This window comes from Meleagris gallopavo, chromosome 18 (genome assembly GCF_905368555.1).
Source record: "Meleagris gallopavo chromosome 18, MGAL_WU_HG_1.1, whole genome shotgun sequence".
NCBI classification, from domain to species: Eukaryota; Metazoa; Chordata; class Aves; order Galliformes; family Phasianidae; genus Meleagris; species Meleagris gallopavo.
In genome coordinates, this window is record NC_139421.1 from 108,673 (window position 1) to 130,357 (window position 21,685).

Below are 21,685 nucleotides of genomic sequence, written 5' to 3' on the forward strand. Positions count from 1 at the left end.
CTGCAATGCCGGCAGCTGCACCCCCGCAATGCCGTACGCATCCCTGCGTGCATCCTTGCAATGCCAGGCACTGCTATAGGCGCACCCTTGCGATCCCAAGCACCCCCATTGGTGCACCCCCGCAATGCCATGCATCCCCACACATGCACGCACGCAATGCCAGGCACACCCATCGGTGCGCCCTTGCAATGCTGTGCACTCCCATAGATACACCCTTGCAATGCCATTCACCTCCACAGCTGCACCCTTTGCAATGACATACGCGTCCAGGGCTGCACCCTTGCAACGCCGGGCACTCCCATAGGTGCACCCTTGCAATACCACGGGCCCCTACAGATGCACACTTACAATGCCGTGAATCTTCATGGCTGCAACCTTGCAACGCCATGCAACCCCACCGCAGCACCCCAGCAGCACTGCGCACCCCCATAGCCCCACCCCTCCCTCCTCCCCCACATGCCCCTGCACTGCGCATGCGCCCCATCGCCCCCCCTGGAGCGGCGATAGGACCCCGCGGAGTCGCCCGGACTCCATGAATGGGGCCGTCGGAGTGGCGCGGGGGTATCACGTGACGGCAGGCGGCCAATCGCGGCGCAGCTGACGTAGCGCGTGGCTCCTTTTTCTGCCCTGGGATGTTTTTTTTGATTTTTTGCCCCAAAAACGGGGCTTTAAGGGGGCGACAAGAGGATGATATCGGGTCGGGGGTCGTGGCCCCGCGTGGGAGCGGCTCAGGTGAGTGAGGATGGGGCAACTTCGCCCTTTTTTAATGATTTTATTTTTTTTTTTTAACGAAAAAGACCCAATCGGGGGGGGGGAGGACACGTGAGCACGAGGTGTCAATCAAATCTGGTTCCGCCCCTCCGCCATCGAAGGTACCAATGGGAGGCGAGGACGGCGGGCAAACGACCAATGGGCGGCGCCGCTTTGTGCGCGGCGCTTTTGGGGCGAAAAGCGCCATGTTTGGGTGTTCGCGCGGGGGCGCGGCGGGGAGGGCCCGCGGGGATCCAAAGTGCTGTGTCACGGGGCGGGGGGGGGGCGGCACCGGGGAGCGCCGTGGGGGGACCCCAAAGCCCTGTTGGGGTCCGGGATGGCTGCGGGGGGGGTCTTTGAGAGCCTTTGGCGTGTGGGGCCGGAGGGGTTTGGGATGGGGAGGAAAAAGGGGGGTCTGTGGCTCACGCGTGAGTTGGGAGGGTCGTGGGGCAGCCTGAGGTTGCGCGGGGGGTTGCACTGAGCACACTCAGATTTGTTTTAGGGCGTTGGGGTGTCCGTGGGGTGTCCAGGAGTGGTTTGGGGGGGGACTGTGCGGTGGCACTGAGCAACCCCGGAATGGGGTGGGGGCTTTGGAGAGGCAATGGGGCACCCCGGGACTGGCTGCGGGGTGGCATTGAGTTTCTCAGGATTGGCGTGGGGTGATTGTGAGGACCCCGAGGTCTGCGTAGGGCGGCTATGGGGTGGCATTGAGCACCCTGAGATCGGCGTGGGGTGGCCTCGAGGACCCCAGGATTGCTATGTGGGAGCTCTGAGCGCCTCGAAATTGCTGTGGGATGGTACTGAGCCCCCGGGGATTGCCACGGGGGGGAGGCAGCGGAGCCTCCCGTGCTATGGAGTGGCCTTGAGAAACTAAAGATTGCTACGGAGGGACTATGGAACGTCTCAGGATCGCTGTGGGATTGTTCTGTGGACCGTAGAACTGGTGTGTGTGTGTAGGGGAGAGGGGGAGGTTGAGACGTCAAGCGTTGGTGTGGGGCGGCCTTGAGGAATCGAGGATTGGTTTGAGGGGGGGAGGCTCTAAGGGTCCCAGTTGTTGTGGGGTGGTATTGAGACCCCCCCGAACTGCTGTAGGGTCGCTCTGGAGTAGTTGTGAGCCCTCCAGGACTGCCGTGGGGAGGAGGGACACGGAACACCTCAGAATAGCCATGGGGTGGCCTCGACCCCCCCGGATCGCAGTGGGAGCGGGGGAGGGGACGGTCTGTGAGCCCCACGACCACCATGGGGTGGCACTGAACCCCCCAGGACAGCGCTGAGGGTCGCGATTACCTCAGGACCCCTCAGGATCCCCGGAGCCCGGCTCACCGCCTCACCACAGCTCAGCCCGCGGCTCACGGACCGCCGCAGCTCCACTGCCCGATGGCTGCTGCCGGCTGGGAGAGCCCCACCGAGTCCCGTAGGGACGGATTGGGGTCCGATGAGGCCCCTGAAGAGCCTTTGGGCGGAGAATCCGAGCCCCCGGGACGCCCGCGCCCGTTGGCCGCCGCCACACAAAATGGCGGCGTCCGCCTCAGCCCTCCCCCTCTCTCTGCACCTTCGCGCGCGACAACAACAGCCAACAGCGCCGCCCTCACGTGATCCGCAGTGGCTAATCGCCGCGCCGGGAATGGCAGCGCCGACCAATGACAGCCCTAGTGCTGGGCGGAAGGGCGGGGGGGAGCGGCACGGGTGAGTGGCGTGTAGGGCGGCCAAGAGGAGCGCTGCGCGGTGAGCACCGCCGCCCAATGAGGCAGCGGCGGGGCGGGTGCAAGCGGGTGGCTGACGTCAGCGCGTCCGCCCACCAATCAGCATCCAGGTGGTGTCTATATAAGGGCGGCCGGGGGCAGGCCGAGCGGCGCCATTTCGTGGGGACGAAGGGACGGTGCGGGTCGGGCTCGGCGCGCGCTGGGGGGCGGCCCCAATCCGCCTCCATCCTCCACCGGGCGGGCCCAGCCCCCGCCTTCGCGCTCCCGGACGGCTCCACCGGACCCTCCCCGGCCTCCGTAGCGACCCCTGCCTGCGGCCGCCGGCACCGATCCCTCTTCGGGGCCTACGAGCCAAGATGGAGCCCTCCCGCTGAACCATCCGCCTCCATCCGCCCTCTGCCCGCCTCCCATCCGCCTCACGCCGCCCTTCCGAGGATCCATCCGGCTCCCAGCGGCGTTCCCGGCCCTATATCGGCGGCGTCGCGGCGGGTTCCGAGCGCAGCGGAGAGCAGGAAGGTCCCCCCTCTCCATCCAGGCCCCGCCGCCATTTTCTCCGCTGATGTGAGGGCGCGCGGCGGGGCCCGGCCGGAGCCGCCGCCTCATGCCCGGCCGAGGGCCGCTGCCTTAACGGGCGCTGCTCGGTGGGCAAAGTGGGGGGGACGTCGGAGGAGGCGGCGGCGGCAGGAGGAGGAGGTGGAGGAGGAAGGCCGGGAGCCAGGGCCGGGCACGCAGCCGCCGGCATGCTGCAGAATGTGAATCCCCAGAGCAAGTAGGTGATGGGGGGCAGGAATGGGGGCCGGGGGGGTGTTGGCAGTTATGGACGGGGGGTGGCAGCGCTGTGGGGACGGCGGTGTGGGGCTGCCGTATCCCAGTGTTCCACCGGGGGCCGATTGCATCTCGTTTGCCTGCCGGTTGTCCTCGTTTATGTGCTCCTCATCCCCGTGGATCGATTGCTCGGGGACGTGGCAGCCTTGCAGTCCCCATGGATCCTGACGGGGACCTGGATCTTACAGGGCTATCGCTGTTTATCTGCTCTCTGTCCCCATCGATTCTTTGGGGTCAGGGACACAGGGACTCAGTCCTACAGGGAATCCATCAGCCTCTCTGTCCCCATAGTTCCGACAGGGGCATGGGGACCTGAATCCTAAGGGGAGATGAGGCTGATGTGTCTGAAATCTCTGCACCTGATATCATTTGTATGCTATTGAGATGCTGCTTATCCTTATTTATTCATTTGTTGTACTTGAGGGTCCTTTGGGGACTGGGACATGGTGACCTGGCACCCTTTAGGGACCTGCCATTCCTTTCCATTCACCCACCAAGCTGCTTTTAGGGCTGTGGATCCTACAGGGGACCTGACAGCATGCTGTCCCTATGGATCCTAGCAGGGACACAGGGAGGTGCATAGTACAGAATCATCCTCATAGATCTTCTGGGGACAGGGACGTGAAGCCCTGGATCCTACAGTGCATCCGACAGTGCAATCCCCATGGATTTTTGAGGACAGGAGCATGGGACCCAGTTCTTACAGAGTCATCCCCATTTATCTATTCCCCATCCCCGTGGATCCTTTGGGTTCAGGGATGCAGGGATACAACAGCTTTCTGCCACTGCCCCTTCATTGCCTGGGGATTGGGGTGCAGTGTGAATCTCCACCAGAGGTATGGAGCTTTTGTGTCACAGAGCTCTGAATTTGGGGTCACGCAATCCCATTTATCTGCTGTATGTTCCTATTTATCCATCTCCCATTTTTGTGGATCCTTGAGGGACGTGGGGACCTGGCAGCCCTGCAGTCTGTATGGATTCTGTCAGGGACACGGGCACAGATCCTACAGAAACCTGGCAGCTCTGCTTTCCCCATGAATCCTGCCGGGGCCACCCCCATTTATCCACTCCTCACCTCCCTGGTCCTTGGGGTCAGTATTGCAAGGGCCTGGCAGCCTTTAGGGCTCTGCTGATTGAGCTGCTTTCGGGGGCACTGTCCCCACACTGAGGGGTCTCACCCTGTCCTCCCACCTACAACACCGCTGCTGGGGCCACTGTGTCCTTCTGTCACCTTCCTTCCTTGTTATTCCCACCACGTCTTTGGCGGGTTGGGGAACACCCTGGGAGCTGTCTGAGAAAGCAGCCCCAGTGCTCAACGTTCCCCGTATTTTCCTAGTGATAAATTCTCGTGCTGCAGATATCCCGCATCTCCCAGCTGCTTAAATCATTTTCCCACTTAAACTTTGTGCCCATTACCAAACATTTGGTATCCACTGTTGTGGTTCCAGTTTAGGGTCTGAGTGGGTGCTGCCTTGTCATGCTGTAGTGCAGGCTGTCGTACCTTGGGGTGGTGAAACTGCTGGGCACCGATGTCACCCCCTGCACCGCCTCTTTGTTTGCTCCCACCTCCTTTTTTTTGATTATTTTTTTCCTGTTTTTTGAGCTGTTTTTGTGCACCTTGGCGGTGGAATGCTGGCCCCGTCCCCGCTCATGATGTCTTTTGCTCCCTTGCAGGATTCTGGGGGAGGGAAATGCCGGGCTTATGGGTTTGGCAACGGAATCGACCCCGGGCAAACGCATCCGCAAACCCTCGCTGCTTTACGAGGGCTTCGAGAGCCCCACCATGGCCTCGGTGCCAGCCCTGCAGACCCCCCAGGCGAACCCCCCTCCACCGGAGGTCTCGAACCCCAAAAAGCCCGGCCGGGTCACCAACCAGCTGCAGTACCTGCACAAAGTGGTGATGAAAGCCCTGTGGAAGCACCAGTTCGCTTGGCCTTTCCGTCAGCCCGTCGACGCCGTCAAGCTGGGTCTGCCGGTAACGTGCCCCCTCCTGCGGGTCCCCCAGCATGGCTGTGTGTCCCCAAATTTGTCCCCCGGGCGCTGAGGGCCACCCCGAGCCGCGGTCCCCAGCCTGAGAGTGCCACAGGGACGGCGTTGTCCCCTCTATGGGCTCCACCACAGAGATGCAGCCGCAGGTGCCTGGGCTGTGCTGGCCTCGCCCTCTCTTAGGGGCGTAATCCCAACCCCACAGGCTCTGAAGCCCCCCCAGTAGGTGACCTGATGTCCTCAGAGCTGCTGTCCCCTCCCAGTGCCACCGCACGGGTATGGCTGAGGTGACGCAGCTGCTCTAGAGGGAACCCGGACGTTTCCTCAGCTAATCTCTTGTGCCCTGAATGCGTTTTGCAGATTCCCATCCATGAATTTGTAGAAGACATCTTGTGACCCCAATATTAAACGCCAGCCCCCCGTGCACCTGTGGCGCCCAAGGATTTAAAGCCCAGAGGTAAATTCCACATAGGTTTGCTCTTACTTTAGCGTTAGCGGCCCCATTGCACCTCATGCTGCGGACAGCGGTGTTTTGGCTGTCCCCATAGCGTAGGCACCCCACAAGAGCACCCGAAGGTCCCTACAGAGCAGCACGGTGGCACTCTCGGGCGGGGACCAGACCCGGAGGTGTTTTTCCATCCCTTTGCACCCCTTTGCCCCGCTTTTGATGCATGGTGCGAGAGCGGATCTGTGTGCGTGTCAACATCCTGATGCTTTGGGGGATGCTGAGCTCCTAAAAACCCCAAACAACCGCTTCTGGGGCCGGGAGGGGTGCGGTGTGGTCGCCAACATGGCGCTGACTGTCCCTCCATCCCCTGTGCAGGATTACCACAAGATCATCAAGCAGCCCATGGACATGGGGACGATCAAGCGGCGCTTGGAGAACAACTACTACTGGGGGGCAGCTGAGTGCATGCAGGACTTCAACACCATGTTCACCAACTGCTACATCTACAACAAGGTGAGGGCTGGAGCATGGATTCTTTGGGGCCTGCGGTGCCGTCTCTGCATCCCGTGACGTTTTGGTTGTCCCCGTAGCCCACAGATGACATCGTGCTGATGGCCCAAACCCTGGAGAAGATCTTTCTGCAGAAGGTGGCCCAGATGCCACCAGAAGAGCAGGAGATCGTGGTCCCAGTGGCCAAGAACAGCCACAAGAAGGGAGCATCGCGGGCGGCAGGTACCCGGGGTTCTTTGGGTTGCACTTCAGGTGGAGCACTGAAGGTACTTGGGTGCTAATGGGGGTTCTGCCTGTCCGCAGCGCTCCTCGCAGGCCTCACAGCTGCTCAGCAAGTGCCGGCTGTCTCCTCTGTGTCCCACACTGCTGTGTACACCCCGAGCCCCGACATTGCCACCACCATCGTCAACATTCCCCACCCGTCCGTCATCTCCGCTCCGCTCCTCAAATCGCTGCACTCCGCTGCCCCGGCCGTGCTGGCTGCGCCTGCGCCCACCCAACCCGTGGCCAAGGTGGGAGATGGGAGCTCTTTGCTCACGGGAGGAGGCTCTGTGGGCAGTGCTGGGCCTCACATTCATCAACCTTTCTGTATTTTGGTAGAAAAAGGGTGTGAAGCGGAAAGCAGACACCACCACCCCCACCACCACCGCCATCATCGCCACCAGCGGTGAATCCTCCCCGTCGGCCACGCTGCTGGAGGCCAAGGCGGCCAAAATCCCCGTGCGGCGCGAGAGCGGCCGCCCCATCAAACCCCCCAAGAAGGACTTGCCGGATTCCCAGCAGCACCAAACCTCCAAAAAGGGCAAATTGTCAGAGCAGCTCAAATACTGCAATGGCATCCTGAAGGAGCTGCTCTCCAAGAAGCACGCCGCCTACGCGTGGCCCTTCTACAAGCCGGTCGATGCCTCGGCGCTGGGGCTGCACGACTACCACGAGATCATCAAACACCCCATGGACCTCAGCACCATCAAGGTTCGCTCGGGGACCCTGCGGGTGTTGACACAGCCTCGTGGGGGCTCTATGGGGGTGGCTTTGAGGTCTGCTCACCCCCTTCCCTCCCCACAGCGGAAGATGGAGAACCGGGACTACCACGACGCGCAGGAGTTTGCTGCCGATGTCCGGTTAATGTTCTCCAACTGCTACAAATACAACCCGCCCGACCACGACGTGGTGGCCATGGCCCGCAAGCTGCAGGTGGGTGGGGTTGCCCAGCAGCCCCAGGAACCCTCAGCCCACCCAGCTCCTCACCCCGCTGTGTCCTCTCTGTCAGGACGTCTTTGAGTTCAGCTACGCCAAGATGCCCGATGAGCCGCAGGACGCCAGCCCGCCCTCAGTGTCCGCCCCGCTGCTTGGAGCCCTGTCCAAATCCTCTTCCGAGGAATCCTCCAGCGATGAGGATGATGAAGATGAAGACGATGAGGATGATGATGAGGATGAGAGCAGCAGCGAGAGCTCGTCGGAGAGCGAGGAGAGCTCTGACTCAGAGGAGGAACGCGCCAACCGCCTGGCAGAGCTGCAGGAGCAGGTGAGGACCGGAGCCGGGCCGGTGCTGCTGCCTGTGCCCGCTCCCCATGCCCGCCTCACCCCCTGTCTCCCCCCACAGCTGCGGGCCGTGCACGAGCAGCTGGCTGCCCTCTCACAGGGCCCCGTTTCCAAACCCAAAAAGAAGCGGGAGAAAAAGAAAAAGAAGAAATCAGAGAAGCACAAAGGGAGAGGAGGAGACGAGGAGAGCCGGGCGCGTCAGGCTCAGCTCCGCAAAGCCAAGAAGGGCGGCGGCGGGGGGAGCAGCGGGGGCAGCTCCAAGTGAGTGCAGGCTGTTTTTTGGGGGACGGTGGTCGGCTGTGGGGTGATTCCTAAGGTCCATTTTCGTGATGGTGCTTTGCTTCCTGCAGGAATTCAAAGAAAGCAGCAAAAGCGACGCTGCCGCCTCCACCCGCCCTCTATGATTCAGAGGAGGAAGAGGAGAGCAAACCGATGACGTACGACGAGAAGAGGCAGCTGAGTCTGGACATCAACAAACTGCCCGGGGAGAAGCTGGGCCGTGTGGTGCACATCATCCAGTCCCGGGAGCCCTCACTGCGTGATTCCAACCCCGAGGAGATCGAGATCGACTTTGAGACCCTCAAACCCTCCACGCTGCGTGAGCTGGAGCGCTACGTGCTGTCCTGCCTGCGGAAGAAACCCCGCAAACCCTATAGTGAGAGTGAGTGCGGGACTGCGTTCAGGAGGGGGGGCGGCCCTAGGAGGGGAGGTGGGACGGCGTGGGGCTGAACCCAACCTCTCACAGCCATGAAGAAGCCAGTGGGGAAGACGAAAGAGGAACTGGCACTGGAGAAGAAGCGAGAGCTGGAGAAACGGCTGCAGGACGTCAGCGGGCAGCTCAACTCCGCCAAGAAACCCCCAAAAAAGGGTGAGTGTGGGGTCCGGGGTGGGATTGGGGTGCGATCCATGGTGTTGCTGAGCACTTTTCTGTCTCATTGCAGCCAACGAGAAGCCCGAGTCGGCGCAGCAGGTGGCCGTTTCGCGGCTCAGCGCCTCCAGCTCCAGCTCCGACTCCAGCAGCTCCAGCTCCAGCTCCTCGTCCTCGGACACCAGCGACTCGGATTCGGGTTAAACCCCACAGCACCGCATGGGGCGACATGCCGAGCAGCTCTGCAGGACCGGGCTGGCGTGGAGCGGACTGAGAGCCCCCCAACAGCCCAGGGGACACCCCATGGACTCAGCTGGGGGTCCCGGTGTGACCGGAGGCCCCTGAGCATCCCCAGGGCAGTGTGGGGCTGTGGGGTCGGACAAGGGGGGGGATCAGCAGTGCCCCCCAGCAGGTTTTACTGTTTGTTGTGTTAGGGTTGGCTTTTTTTTTTTTTTTTTTTTTTTTTTTTTTTTTTTTTTCTCTTTCTCCTGACTTCTGGGATTTTTTCCAAAACAAAGGGGGGGAGAAAAAAGGTTTGGGGTTTTTAAGAAAAAATTAAAAAAAGAGAAAAAATTAAAAAAAAAAAAATTAAAAAAAAAAAAAAGCATTTAAAGAAGGAAAACCACACAGTGAGGGGCTCTGCACCCTGCCCCATTGTATCTGGAGGTTTTAATTTATTGGAGCTGCCCGGCCCCTGTACATAAAATCCCCCCCGGCACGCAGCGCCGCATGTTCCCACTGGGGGAGGGAGGGCCACCCCTTTTTTACGTTGACTGTATAATTTTTTTCTACTCGTTTTGGGTTTTTCCCCCCCCCCTTTTTTTTTTTTTTTCCCCCCTTTCACCCTCCTGCCCCACTGTTAGACCCTTAGAGCCGTGTTTTCATCTTACTGTATGTTTCCAACCTTTCAATTCTTTAACATGTAAATAAAGAAAATATTATTCGAGTTGAGCCGGGGCTGTGGCTGTGTGTCCTCTGCCGGGTGACAGATGACGTGGTGACAAATGACACAGCATCACTGCGTGGGCTGTCACCACCCTGTGCTTGCAGGGACAGAGCCAGGGCCCCACATCTGCATCCCGACACCACTGGTGCTGGCTTTGGGTTATCCATAGGGGTGGGCTGTGTGGTCAATAGGAAGAGATGAGAGAGAGGACATGAGGGAGCCCTGGGGGGACATGGGGTGACCACCGAGGGATCCCAGAGGTAACAGAGTGAACATGCGGTGACCAAAAGGCAATAGTGGTGTGACCACGGAGTCTACATTAGGGCCATTGGGTGGCCATGAGCTCCCTATGGGTGGAATATGACCACCAAGGTTGAGTCCAACCCGACCCCACGCCCACAACTCCGTGTCCCGCGGGACCCATAGGGCGCTGGGTTCGCTTCTCCACGAAGTTTTCACTTCCCCCCCCTCTTCCCCCCACGCGATGGAAAGTCCCCAACGGTTCACGGGCAGCGAACAGCGGCGTCAAAGCGCGTTTATTAGGATGGGGACAAAACGTGCAGAGTGGTGACAGCTCGAAAGGACGCGGTGGCAGCTCGAGGGAGAGCCGAGGAGACGGTCGGGGATGCGGGTGGAGCGGCTCGGCGGGGCAGCAGCTAATTCAGCATCCCTGCGGGGAGAGGCGGGCAGAGCTGAGCCCCGCGCCGAGCTCGGGGCCGGGAATGGAACGGGAACGGGAACGGGAACGGAACGGGAACGGGAACAGCCACAGGAAGGAGAACGGGAATAGGAAAGGGAACGGGACGGGACGTTACCTGGAGCGGCGGCGACGGGTCGCCCTGAAACACAGCGAGACGAGGTCAGCGCGGCCGCAGCCCCCCCCGGCGCAGCCCCGCTCCCCAGCGCTCACCTTTCTGACCGCGCAGGAACACGACGAGCCCCAGCGCCAGGAAGACGAGCCCCAGCACGAAGCCCCCCACGCCCGTCAGCAGCTTGCTCCTGCCCGCGTCCGCCGGCGGCTCTGCGGAGACGAAGGCGGGGGCTCAGCGCCGGGGACCGCGCTCCCGCTCCCGCTCCCCCCGCGGCGGGCCGGGGGCCGGGGGCCTTACCCCAAGGCTGGCTGACGGGCTGCCGCAGGCTGGCGTGCTCCACCCGGCACACGTAGCTGTCCCCGCGCCGCGGGACGGTCTCCAGCACCACCAGCACCTGGTACGTCCAGTCCCCGTTCTGCATCACGTCCGTGGACACCACGCGCTCCGTCTCCTCGCGCCCGTTCAGGAACCACTTCACCTCGATCTCCGGCGGGTAGAAGCCCGTCACGTAGCACGCCAGGCGGTCGGTTTCGGGCAGGGAGCCCGACTGCAGCGCCGAGACCCGCACCTTGGGCTCCACTGCGGGGCACGGGAGGAGCGCTGCGGACCGACCGCCACGGCGCGGCGCGTGCCCGGCCGTCCGCGCTGTGCCCCGCGGCACTCACCGCTCCTCTGCACCGTGAAGGACTCAATCCCCCCGTAGTTGTGCCGGCAGTATGTGTCCACCGAACCCCGTGTGTACTCCATATACTGGGTGTTGCTGTTCCAGTACTCAGCTTGCGGCTCTCCCAGCGGTGTATCGGCCACGAATTTCCCCACGTCGCTGTCAAAGTGCGACGTCTGCTGCCGGTTGTAGACGTGCCTCACCACAAACCTCACCCGCTCGGTGCCGTTCAGAAATTGGCACTCAGGTATCACACCGTAGAGGAAGAACGCTGTGGGCAGAAGACACGGTCAGGGCTCACAGCCGCCCCCCGACAGACCCCCCGCCCCTCCCCGGCCCCGCTGCCACCCACAGCTGCTCTGCCTCCCCCCCCGCCCTCCATCCCTCCGGAGCCCCGAGCGCCGCGCACGTCCACAAGGGCTCCGGGTTTTTCTCCGGGGCGGACGCAGCGCCGTCCCCGCGCCGCGGCTCCGAGCTCACCCGAGGGCCGCGTGCCGGCGGCCGGCCGGGCTCCCAGCGCCAGCAGTGCCACCAGCACGGCCCCCGCCGCCGGGACGCGCCCGCTCCCCATGGCTGCTGCCGCCGGACGATGGGGGACCCGGCACCCCGCGCCAGCCGCGAGCCCGGGGCCGGGCGGGGAGGGCCAATGAGCGGCGGCGGCGCTGGGCGACGTCACCCGTCTCCGGGCAGAGTTCTGCTCCGCGGGGCTCCCTTCGACACACTGCCCCGTCGTGACCCCTTCGCTGCTCCGTTCCGTACAACGTTCCCCCCATTACGGTTCTGTGCTTCCCACGGTATGGCCATTTGGACTCCCCACCATCACACCACGTTCTCCCATATCCCCCGAGGGTCCACCGATGGTTACATCTCCGTTATGTCACGTTCCTGCAGCGGTACCTTTAATGTGTCCTCACGGCCATCCGATGCTCCCCCCATGGTCGCACTGTGGTTCTCCTGTGGTCAGTCCACGGTATTGCAATGCTCATCCCATGGTCACCCCACCCTCTTTCTCCCCCAACCCCACCTCACGTTCCCCCGTATTACCCTCCTGGTCCCCTCATGTCATCTCCTGGTCACGATGAGTTCTGCCCACTCTCATCCCCTCTACTCAACTCTCTGTCCCTCTATTTTCTCCTCCTGGTCCCCCTGTGTTCTCACCACGATTTCCCCTTCTGCATCCCTTCTTACCCCAATATTCTCCCCATATTCTCCCCATGTTTCCTTCATGGTCTCCTCACAATCACCCAGTGACAGATCCATGATTCATGGCCATTCCACATCCTGGCTGTGTTCCCATTATGGCCACCCCACATTCCCCCTCTGGTCTCCCTGTGGTAATTAACATCTTCCCACGTTCTCCTTCACGGTCATCCCTACACAATCATCCCTTGGTCCCCCTGTCTTCTCTTCACAATCTCATCAATCATCTCACGGTCCCCATTTGGTGTTGCCCTGGTCACCAAATGATCACCTGATGGCCTCACTGTGGTCTCACAGTGGTCACCCCACGGTCACCTCTTCGTCACCCCATTCACACACCGTGTTCCCCCCACGGTCACCTCAATTGTCATCCATCCATGCTCACCCCGTGCTCCTCCCATGATCCCATTACAGTGACCTCATGGAGCCCAATGCTCCCCAGAGAGATCAAAGGGAACCGTGGGGTGACCGTGGGGGCACCGTGGGCAGAACATGGCGAGAGAACATGGGGGGACAACAGGTGTGATATGGGGGGGGATGTGGGGTGAGAATGGGCTGACAATGTGGTAACGGTAGGATGACCGTGGCAATGTCACGGAGTGAGCACTGGATGACCATGGTGGGACCATTGGGTGGGCTGAGGACACCCGTGGGGGCTCTGTGGGTGACACCGCTGTTCTCACACAGAGTGGCAGTGCTGAGCATTCCACGCAGCAGACAGACAGATGGACACTGTGCAGCATCCCGCAGTGGTGTCAGGGATGACTGGGGTCCCTGAGGGGGCTCTGGGGAAGGGATGGTGAGGGACCCTCTGTGGGCCATCCCCTCCCCATCTCCTTCCCATCTCAGGGCTGCTGCTGGAACAAGGATGCGGTGGGGCCGAATGTCAGAGGGAGCCCCACGGGGCCGAGCTCTGCCTGGAGACTGGTGATGCTGCCCAACCCTGCTGCTCATTGGCCCTCTCTGCCCGACCCCGGGACTCTCCTGGCTGCTGCCATCCCTCTGCCGTGGTCCTGCACTGCTCCCAGGGCTCATCCCAGCCCTTATGGCCCTCCCTGGCTCATGGTCCTTGTGGTCCCCGATGGTCTTCTTTCCATGATCCCTTCAGAGTCACCTCATGGTCACCCCATGATCCCCCTACATTCTTGATATCACCCAATGGACCACCTTGGTCTCATCACCCAGTGCTCTTCCGTGGTTACAGCCCAATGGTTACTCCGTGGTCCCCCATTGTCACCTCTTTGTTACCCCCTTCTCAGCCCATTTCCCCCCGTGTTTCCCCAGAGCTGCCCTCATGGTACCACACGCTCTCCCCACCGTCCCTTCTCATCGCCCCACGCTCACCCTCGATTCTCTTCGTGGACCCCCCAGTCCCCCAGCAGCACTGCTCAGGGCCGATCCCACCACAAATGCTGCAGCGACACAGGTGGGCAGTGGGGCTGTGCCATCCCCAAGCACCTTCACTCCTCCCAGAGGACCGGACCTCACTCAGGGGATGAGAGGGGCACAATGAGGACGTGGGGTATGAAGGCACCCACGGTGCAGCCCCATCCTCACAGGATGTCCCTGTGTGTGCAGGCACTGCTCCTCTTCGTGGCCTTGAAGATGGAATGGTGATGCGGTGGCGATGCCCACGACACCCACAGCCAGGCCCAAGGGGTCTCACTGCAGTTACTGCAGGGGCACCACTTCATGAAACCATTCTCACTCCGTGTGCTCCCCAAATTACCCACGTGGTCCCTTCACTGTCAGCTCCTGTTCTGCCCGTGGTCACCCCAATGACTCCACACAGTCACACAATATTCCCATCACAGTGACCTCACGGTCACCCCGTGTTCTGCCCACGGTCCCCACATGGAAGGACTGCACTTGTCCCGTGTCACCTTCACTTTTACCATGGGGATAAAACCCCGACAGGCCATTGGGACCCACCACAGGGCGGTGAGGACGCCTCCCATAGTCCTCCCGCTTCCCTCTCGTGCTGTCACACAACAGAAGGTCCTTAAGGATGTGCAGACAACGGGACGCCGTCTGAGCGACTTCTTCTCGGGGAGGACACAGAGCGGGCGATGCGGCAGCAGACGGGCGGCACGGGGGGGGCAGCACGAGGGAGAGCCGAGGCGACGGTCGGGGATGCGCAGAGTGTGGGTGGAGCGGCTCGGCGGGGCAGCAGCTAATTCAGCATCCCTGCGGGGAGAGGCGGGCAGAGCTGAGCCACGCGCCGGGCTCGGGGCCGGGAATGGAACGGGAACGGAACGGGACGGGACGTTACCTGGAGCGGCGGCGACGGGGCGCCCTGAAACACAGCGAGACGAGGTCAGCGCGGCCACAGCCCCGCCCGGCGCAGCCCCGCTCCCCAGCGCTCACCTTTCTGACCGCGCAGGAACACGACGAGCCCCAGCGCCAGGAAGACGAGCCCCAGCACAAAGCCCCCCACGCCCGTCAGCAGCTTGCTCCTGCCCGCGTCCGCCGGCGGCTCTGCGGGGACGAAGGCGGGGGCTCAGCGCCGGGGGCCGCGCTCCCGCTCCCGCTCCCCCCGCGGCGGGCCGGGGGCCGGGGGCCGGGGGCCTTACCCCAAGGCTGGCTGACGGGCTGCCGCAGGCTGGCGTGCTCCACCCGGCACACGTAGCTGTCCCCGCGCCGCGGGACGGTCTCCAGCACCACCAGCACCTGGTACGTCCAGTCCCCGTTCTGCATCACGTCCGTGGACACCACGCGCTCCGTCTCCTCGCGCCCGTTCAGGAACCACTTCACCTCGATCTCCGGCGGGTAGAAGCCCGTCACGTAGCACGCCAGGCGGTCCGTTTCGGGCAGGGAGCCCGACTGCAGCGCCGAGACCCGCACCTTGGGCTCCACTGCGGGGCACGGGGGGAGCGCTGCGGACCGACCGCCACAGCGCGGCGCGTGCCCGGCCGTCCGCGCTGTGCCCCGCGGCACTCACCGCTCCTCTGCACCGTGAAGGACTCTCAAACCCCGTAGTTGTGTCGGCAGTACCTGTCCACTGCACTCCGTAGGTACTCGATAAACTCGGTGTTGCTGTTCAAGTACTCAGCAGACGGCTCTCCCAGCGGTGTATCGGCCACATATTTCCCCACGTCGCTGTCGAAATGCGTGAACTGCTGTCGGTTGTAGAAATACCTGTCCACCAACCTCACCCGCTCGGTGCCGTTGAAGAACTGGCAGTCACTTGTCGTACCGTAGAGGAAGAACGCTGCGGGTACGGTCAGGGCTCACAGCCGCCCCCCGACAGACGCCCCGCCCCTCCCCGGCCACGCTGCCCCCCACAGCTGCTCTGCCCCCCCCCCCCGCCCTCCATCCCTCCGGAGCCCCGAGCGCCGCGCACGTCCACAAGGGCTCCGGGTTTTTCTCCGGGGCGGACGCAGCGCCGTCCCCGCGCCGCGGCTCCGAGCTCACCCGAGGGCCGCGTGCCGGCGGCCGGCCGGGCTCCCAGCGCCAGCAGTGCCACCAGCACGGCCCCTGCCGCCGGGACGCGCCCGCTCCCCATGGCTGCTGCCGCCGGACGATGGGGGACCCGGCACCCCGCGCCAGCCGCGAGCCCGGGGCCGGGCGGGGAGGGCCAATGAGCGGCGGCGGCGCTGGGCGGCGTCACCCGTCTCCGGGCAGAGTTCGGCGCCGTGGGGGTCCCTCTCACACTCTGCCGCCGTCCCTCCGCCCCACGGGGGTTCCCACGGCCCCCGTCCCACCCTGTGGTCCCCCCACGATCTCACCATGGCCATCCAGAGCTCACCCCATGGTACGGCCACGGTCAGTCCGTAGTCACCCAATGGTCATCCATTGTGGTCTCACCATAATGATGCCACAGTCACCTCTTTGTCACCCCATTCTCATCCCATATTCTCCCTTTATGTCCCTTTGCCCCTTTATAGTCCGCTCGTGGTTAACAGACATTTCCCTCTGTGATCAGGTCATGTTCAGCACATGCTCCTCCAGTGTTCCCATCATAGTGACCTCATTGTCACCCAATCATGTCCCCGGTGTCCCTGATTGGACCCAGATGTCCCTTATGGGACAGGACCTGGCCATTCCCAATGCCATCCAGGAGTCCATGTGGCATGGGACATTGATGTGCACATGCGATGGGACCCAGGTGTCCCCACTGTCATCCAGATGCCTCCACGGGTTGAGAAATGACCACCCCAATGTCACCCAGCTGTTAACATGTGATGGGACCTGGTCATCCCTCATGGCATCCCCATGTCCAACTTGGGATGGGATCCCAGTGTCACCCAATCCCATCCCAGTGTCACACAGATGTCCACTGGGGATAGCATCCAGATGTCCCCAAGTGCCACTCAGCTGCCTCACCAACCCAAGACTTCCTCCCAGTACTCCCAGTGCTCTCAGTTTTCCCCCAGTTCCCTCCTCCCCGCACCCAGATCTGGTTTGTGGGGACACCACCACATGGAGACAGCACATTTTGGGGTGAAAAACTCTTTATCTGGAGCTGAGGTGATGAGAGCTGGAGTGGAGGTCACTGTGATTTCTGCACAGCATAGGAATGAGAATGGTGAGTTTGGGGATGTTTGGAGGTATTTTGGGGGTATTTTGGGTTTTTTTGGGGGATGTTACCTTGGTTTCCTCTTCAGGTCGTGCAGCTGAGAGGAGAGAAAGAGTGAGTGGATGGGGATATGGGGGGATATGGAGACATGAGGGATGTGGGAGGACATGGGGACACGGCATCATTAGGATATTGGGACATAACGACATTGCTCATGGGGACATTGGGTCATGGGGTCCATTGGGATATTGGGGTGTGAGGATGTGGGGGCTCTGAGATGTGGGAACAGCACTCACCTGTAGGGTAGAGCCAACGGATGAGGCCACAGAGGATAAAAGCCACCAAGAAGAGCCCCGTGATGTCCTCCAGGTGCGGCCCCTCAGTGCCTTTGGGGACAACATCAGCCTTAAGCATGGTGTCACCACCCTGGGTGGGGTCTCCAACCCTGGGGCTATGGTCCCCAACCCAAATCCATGCATCTCTCATTATCCCAAGCCACGATCCTGATGTCCCTGCCATACTCCCAACCACGGTCCCAATGTCTCTTGATGTCCCCAACCTCAGTTCCGGTGTCCCTTGGTGTCCCCAGCCATCATCAATATCCCTCCTAACCACGGTCCCACCATCCCAATACCTCCACGTGTCTCCAACACCCCCACATCCCCCCTCACCAGCCAGGAGCAGTCGGACAGAGACGCGCATTGGTTTGGCCAGTGCAGTGTGGGTGACAACGCAGCTGTAGACGTCCCCGTGGTGTTGGGGACGTGCAGGGATCAGCCGTGCTGCCGCCGTCCGGCTGTAGGTTCCATCAGCAGCCTGGCGGTGACCCGATGTCCAGCTGTCCATCACTGTGCCCCCCGGTGATCGCGATGGCCCTGAGCCCCCCGCGCGGCGCTGCCATGTCACTGTCACATCCAAGGGGTAGAAGCCAGACACGTGGCACTGCAGCTCTGCTGATGTCCCTGGGGTCACCACCAGGTTCTTTGGGGACAGCGTCACCTTGGGGGGCTCTGGAAGACATGTGGGGGGACGTTGGTCCCATATAGCCGATAGGGGTCCATTCTATAGGGCTCATCCCTCCCAATAAACCTATTGGTGGACTATGGGATGATGCCACACCATCCTGTAGGAATCATCATCCCATATATCATATCATATCATATCATATCATATCATATCATATCATATCATACCATATCATCATCCTATAGGATGATATATATATCATCATGTCATCCTATAGGAATCACATCCCACAGGAATACCACCCAGTCCCATCCACCCTATTGCCCTCATAAGAATACCACCCAGTCCGATCCACCCTATTGCCCCCATAGGAATACCACCCAGTCCCATCCACCCTATTGCCCCCATAGGAATACCACCCAGTCCCATCCACCCTATAGCCCCCATAGGAATACCATCTGGTCCCATCCACCCTATAGCCCCCATAGGAACACCACCCAGTCCCATCCACCCTATTGCCCCCATAGGAATACCACCCAGTCCCATCCACCCTATAGCCCCCATAGGAATACCACCCAGTCCCATCCACCCTATTGCCCCCATAGGAATACCACCCAGTCCCATCCACCCTATAGCCCCCATAGGAATACCATCTGGTCCCACACGTCCTATATGACCCATAGCAATACCACCAGGGGTATCGTATGCCCCATATTACCAATAGGAATACCACCTGGTTTCACACACCCCATAGGAACACCACCCAACCCCACACCCCATAGGAACACCTCCAGCCCCACGTGGACTCACCAAAGACGTCGAGCTGCAGCACCGTCTGCGTGTGCCCGTGGGGCAGGAACACGGAGCAGATGTAGGTGCCCTCATCCCCTGGTGATGGCCTCGCCAGGCGCAGCGTCACCTCTGTCACCCCGTCCCCATCCCGTGTCCCCAGCAGCAGTTCGGCCCCAGGGGTGGTGTGGGAGGCGCGGGCGGTGGAACTGTCATAGGCCAGCAGGATCCGACCCGCACCCCTGCTCTGGTGACGCCACTCGAGGATAAAGGGAGACAGGGGGGCAGCGAAGGCACAATGCAGGAGGGTGGGGGACCCCACACGGACCCAGAGTGTTGGGGTGTTGGTGAGCACCGCCAGGGACACTGCAGGGACATGGGGAGGTGAGGGGACATGGGGACACTGGGGGGACATGGGGACACTGGGGGGACATGGGGAGACTGGAATATGTGGGGAGATGAGGGGATATGGGGAGGTGAGGGGACATAGGGACCCTGGGGTACACGGGGAGATGAGGGAACATGAGGAAGTGAGGGGACATGGGGACACTGGGGAATGTGGGGAGATAAGGGGACATGGGGACACTGAGGGGACGTGGGGATACTGGGGGACATGGGGAGGTGAGGGGACATGAGGACACTGAGGGGACATGGGGAGGTGAGGAGACTTGGGGACACTGGGGGATGTGGGGAGGTAAGGGGACATGGGGACACTGAGGGGACATGGAGACACTGAGAGGACATGAAGACATTGAGAGGATATGGAGAATTGAGGGGACATGGGGAGGTGAGGGGACACGGGGATATTGGGGGACATGGGGACATTCAGGGGACATGGCGATACTGGGGGACATGGGGAGGTGAGGGGACATGGGGATACTGGGGGACATGGGGACATTCAGGGGACATGGGGATACTGGGGGACATGGGGACACTGAGGGGACATGGAGACATTGAGAGGACATGGAAAATTGAGGGGACATGGGGAAGTGAGGGGACACGGGGATACTGGGGGACATGAGGACATTGAGGGGACATGGCGATACTGGGGGACATGGGGAGGTGAGGGGACATGGGGATATTGGGGGACATGGGGATATTGGGGGACATGGGGAGGTGAGGGGACATGGGGATATTGGGGGACATGGGGACATTCAGGGGACATGGTGATACTGGGGGACATGGGGAGGTGAGGGGACACGGGGATATTGGGGGACATGGGGAAACTGAGGGGACATGGGGACACTGGGGGACATGGGGAGGTGAGGGGACATGGGGACATTGAGGGGACATGGGGACGCATGGAGAACATAGGGACACATGGGTATTATAGGGATGCATAGAGACACTGGGACACATGGGGACACACTGAGGAACAGACAGGGACGTGGGGACACCCAGGGAGGGACATCCGAGGCCCCCCTTACCGGCAGCAGTGATGGTTCCTTCTGTGCCTGTCCCTCCCTGCAGCAGCGCAGTGGCACTGTACTGGGGGGTCCCCACCGCCGCCACCCACCACTGGCCCCCCGCGGTTGGGGGGCTGCGGGCGTCGGGGTGCAGAGGGCGGCTCCACGGGGCAGAGACGGTCTGGGGGTTCGTGGGGTTCAGTTCACAGCTGGGGGGGGTCCGAGGGGGGACCCCGAGTGGGGTCAGAGCCCCCCAGGGGTCTGCAAGAGAGAGAGAGGTGAGAGGGAAGAAGAGGTCTGGGGGCATGGGGTTGGGGGGGGGTAATGGGGTCATTTTGGGGTTAATGGGGACATTGAGGACAGTTTCGGAGCTATTGGGGTTAATGAGGTCTCTGGGGGGGGGACATTGGGGACATTTGGGGGGCAATCGGGATATTGGGGGTAATGGGAATCTTGGTAACTTTGGGAGATGTTGGGAGGTAATGGGGATTTTGGGGACACTGGTGACAATTTGGGGATGATAAGGACCATAGGGACATGGAGGAGCAATAGGGACCTTGGGAACATTGGGGTGATGGGGACACTGGGGATCATGGGGGACATTTTGGGGATAATGGGGATACGGGGAGTAATGGGAATCTTGGGGACACTGGGGGACATGAGTTGATTATAGGGACTGGGGGGGTTATGGGGGGCGGGTCATGGGGATTTGGGGGACACTGGGGACCTTTTGGGGGTGATGGGAACATTGTGGGAAGTAAAGGAGGTGGGGACATAGAGGGGTGGGGACATGGGGGGGAGGGGAACAGCACGGTGCCGGGGGTCCCCACGTACCGCTGACACTGAAGGTGACTTCGGGCTCCGAGCCGGGTTCGGGAGGGTTCTCCGCGTCCCCCCCAAAGCGCAGCAGTGCAGGACGGGCCTTTCCCCCCCCCGGCAGCCCCCTCCCGCGCCCTTCCCCCTCCAGCAGCGCGCAACGCACCGGAGCGGGGGGAGGCGGAGGGGAGGCGGTGACTTCCACCCTAAATAGGGACCAGAAGAACCCTAGGGGTGGGGGAGAGGCTGAGCATGGGGGGGTGGATTTGAGGGGTGGGACATGAAGGGGTTCAGGGGGGGTCGGGTCTCACCCGCCAGCAGCAGCCGCAGCCCCGCAGCCATCGCTCTCCGCTGCTTTCGCTTTCGGCTCCGCTGTGGCCACGCCCTCTCCGTCACTTCGCAAATATTGATGATAAATCCCCGAAACCCATTAAAAATAAAAGGGTCGGAGGGGGGAAACTCATTCAGAAACAGTTTTGGAGAGGGGTCATGGGTGGGACATCCCTGCTTTCTCCATATGCTGACCTAAACGCAGCCACTCCCACCCACCCCAGATCCACGGATGACGTAAGGATGAGGTTCCAGTACATATTTGACCCTTCTGCGCTTGCATGGGGGGTCTTTAGGGGGTCTTTGTGATCTTCAGTGATCTTCAGTGATCTTTGGTGACCTACGGTGGTCTTTGGTGGTCTTCTGTGGTCATTGGTAGTCTTCAGAAGTCTTTGGTGATCTTCGGTGGTCTTTGGCAATCATTGGTGGTCATTGGTGGTCTTCAGAGGTCTTCAGTGCTCTATGATACAGCTGTTGAGGAGCACCGCTCCCAGACAGACTCCTGGGGGACACAATTTGTCACCACCCCCACTGGGACATGCAGCCATTGACCACAGCCCTCTGGCTGCGACCACCCAACCAATTCCTTATCGAAGGATGAGGAC

At 61.5% G+C, this 21,685-nt stretch overlaps 4 protein-coding genes across 8 annotated transcripts; 1 reads left to right on the forward strand and 3 right to left on the reverse strand.

The window, feature by feature from the left end:
- The first annotated feature begins 597 nt into the window (after window positions 1–597).
- On the forward strand, window positions 598–9,583 carry BRD2 (bromodomain containing 2). Of its 4 annotated transcripts, none has more exons than XM_085238948.1 (12): window positions 598–732; window positions 4,953–5,253; window positions 6,088–6,225; window positions 6,303–6,444; window positions 6,526–6,734; window positions 6,823–7,194; window positions 7,288–7,416; window positions 7,493–7,747; window positions 7,826–8,025; window positions 8,115–8,425; window positions 8,510–8,632; window positions 8,706–9,583. In XM_085238948.1, exons 2-12 carry the CDS (start codon window positions 4,981–4,983, stop codon window positions 8,834–8,836), a joined length of 2,283 nt encoding a protein of 760 aa, XP_085095074.1. In that variant the 5' UTR covers window positions 598–732; window positions 4,953–4,980; the 3' UTR covers window positions 8,837–9,583. The 4 variants fall into 4 exon arrangements, with proteins under 4 accessions (XP_085095074.1, XP_085095073.1, XP_085095072.1 ...); XM_085238947.1 differs by lacking the exon at window positions 598–732 and adding an exon at window positions 1,245–3,222 and having other exon boundaries at window positions 7,865–8,025; XM_085238946.1 differs by lacking the exon at window positions 598–732 and adding an exon at window positions 1,253–3,222.
- Window positions 9,584–10,080: 497 nt separating this feature from the next.
- On the reverse strand, window positions 10,081–11,695 carry LOC104913632 (class II histocompatibility antigen, B-L beta chain). The gene is made up of 6 exons (XM_085239054.1): window positions 11,535–11,695; window positions 11,056–11,325; window positions 10,688–10,969; window positions 10,489–10,599; window positions 10,394–10,417; window positions 10,081–10,248 (listed from the first exon to the last, which is right to left on the reverse strand). The coding sequence occupies exons 1-6, from the start codon at window positions 11,623–11,625 to the stop codon at window positions 10,235–10,237; spliced, it is 792 nt and encodes a 263-aa protein (XP_085095180.1). The 5' UTR covers window positions 11,626–11,695; the 3' UTR covers window positions 10,081–10,234.
- Window positions 11,696–14,056: 2,361 nt separating this feature from the next.
- Window positions 14,057–15,810, reverse strand: LOC104916784 (class II histocompatibility antigen, B-L beta chain). The gene is given in 6 exon segments (XM_085239056.1): window positions 14,057–14,441; window positions 14,527–14,550; window positions 14,622–14,732; window positions 14,828–15,109; window positions 15,196–15,465; window positions 15,669–15,810. Coding segments are annotated over 6 exon segments (792 nt in total). The 5' UTR covers window positions 15,760–15,810; the 3' UTR covers window positions 14,057–14,427.
- Window positions 15,811–16,694: 884 nt separating this feature from the next.
- LOC100539989 (tapasin) lies at window positions 16,695–21,260 on the reverse strand. 2 transcript variants are annotated; one of them, XM_085239019.1, is made up of 8 exons: window positions 21,062–21,256; window positions 20,769–20,978; window positions 19,956–20,195; window positions 18,550–18,894; window positions 17,445–17,783; window positions 17,070–17,159; window positions 16,845–16,870; window positions 16,732–16,758 (listed from the first exon to the last, which is right to left on the reverse strand). In XM_085239019.1, exons 1-8 carry the CDS (start codon window positions 21,090–21,092, stop codon window positions 16,747–16,749), a joined length of 1,293 nt encoding a protein of 430 aa, XP_085095145.1. In that variant the 5' UTR covers window positions 21,093–21,256; the 3' UTR covers window positions 16,732–16,746. The 2 variants fall into 2 exon arrangements, with proteins under 2 accessions (XP_085095144.1, XP_085095145.1); XM_085239018.1 differs by having other exon boundaries at window positions 16,695–16,870; window positions 21,062–21,260.
- Window positions 21,261–21,685: the final 425 nt, after the last annotated feature.

Coding starts and splice junctions, on each gene's coding strand:
- BRD2 (XM_085238946.1), top strand. CDS start 3,194: ATGCTGCAGAATGTGAATCCCCAGAGCAA. Junction 7,195..7,287: donor TGGACCTCAGCACCATCAAG/GTTCGCTCGGGG, acceptor CCCTCCCCACAG/CGGAAGATGGAGAACCGGGA. Junction 8,633..8,705: donor CAAGAAACCCCCAAAAAAGG/GTGAGTGTGGGG, acceptor GTCTCATTGCAG/CCAACGAGAAGCCCGAGTCG.
- LOC104913632 (XM_085239054.1), bottom strand. CDS start 11,625: ATGGGGAGCGGGCGCGTCCCGGCGGCGGGGGCCGTGCTGGTGGCACTG. Junction 11,326..11,534: donor CGCCGGCACGCGGCCCTCGG/GTGAGCTCGGAG, acceptor TTCTGCCCACAG/CGTTCTTCCTCTACGGTGTG. Junction 10,600..10,687: donor GCCCGTCAGCCAGCCTTGGG/GTAAGGCCCCCG, acceptor TCGTCTCCGCAG/AGCCGCCGGCGGACGCGGGC.
- LOC100539989 (XM_085239018.1), bottom strand. CDS start 21,092: ATGGCTGCGGGGCTGCGGCTGCTGCTGGCGG. Junction 17,784..18,549: donor GCTGCAGCTCGACGTCTTTG/GTGAGTCCACGT, acceptor CATGTCTTCCAG/AGCCCCCCAAGGTGACGCTG. Junction 16,871..17,069: donor CCGTTGGCTCTACCCTACAG/GTGAGTGCTGTT, acceptor CTCTCCTCTCAG/CTGCACGACCTGAAGAGGAA.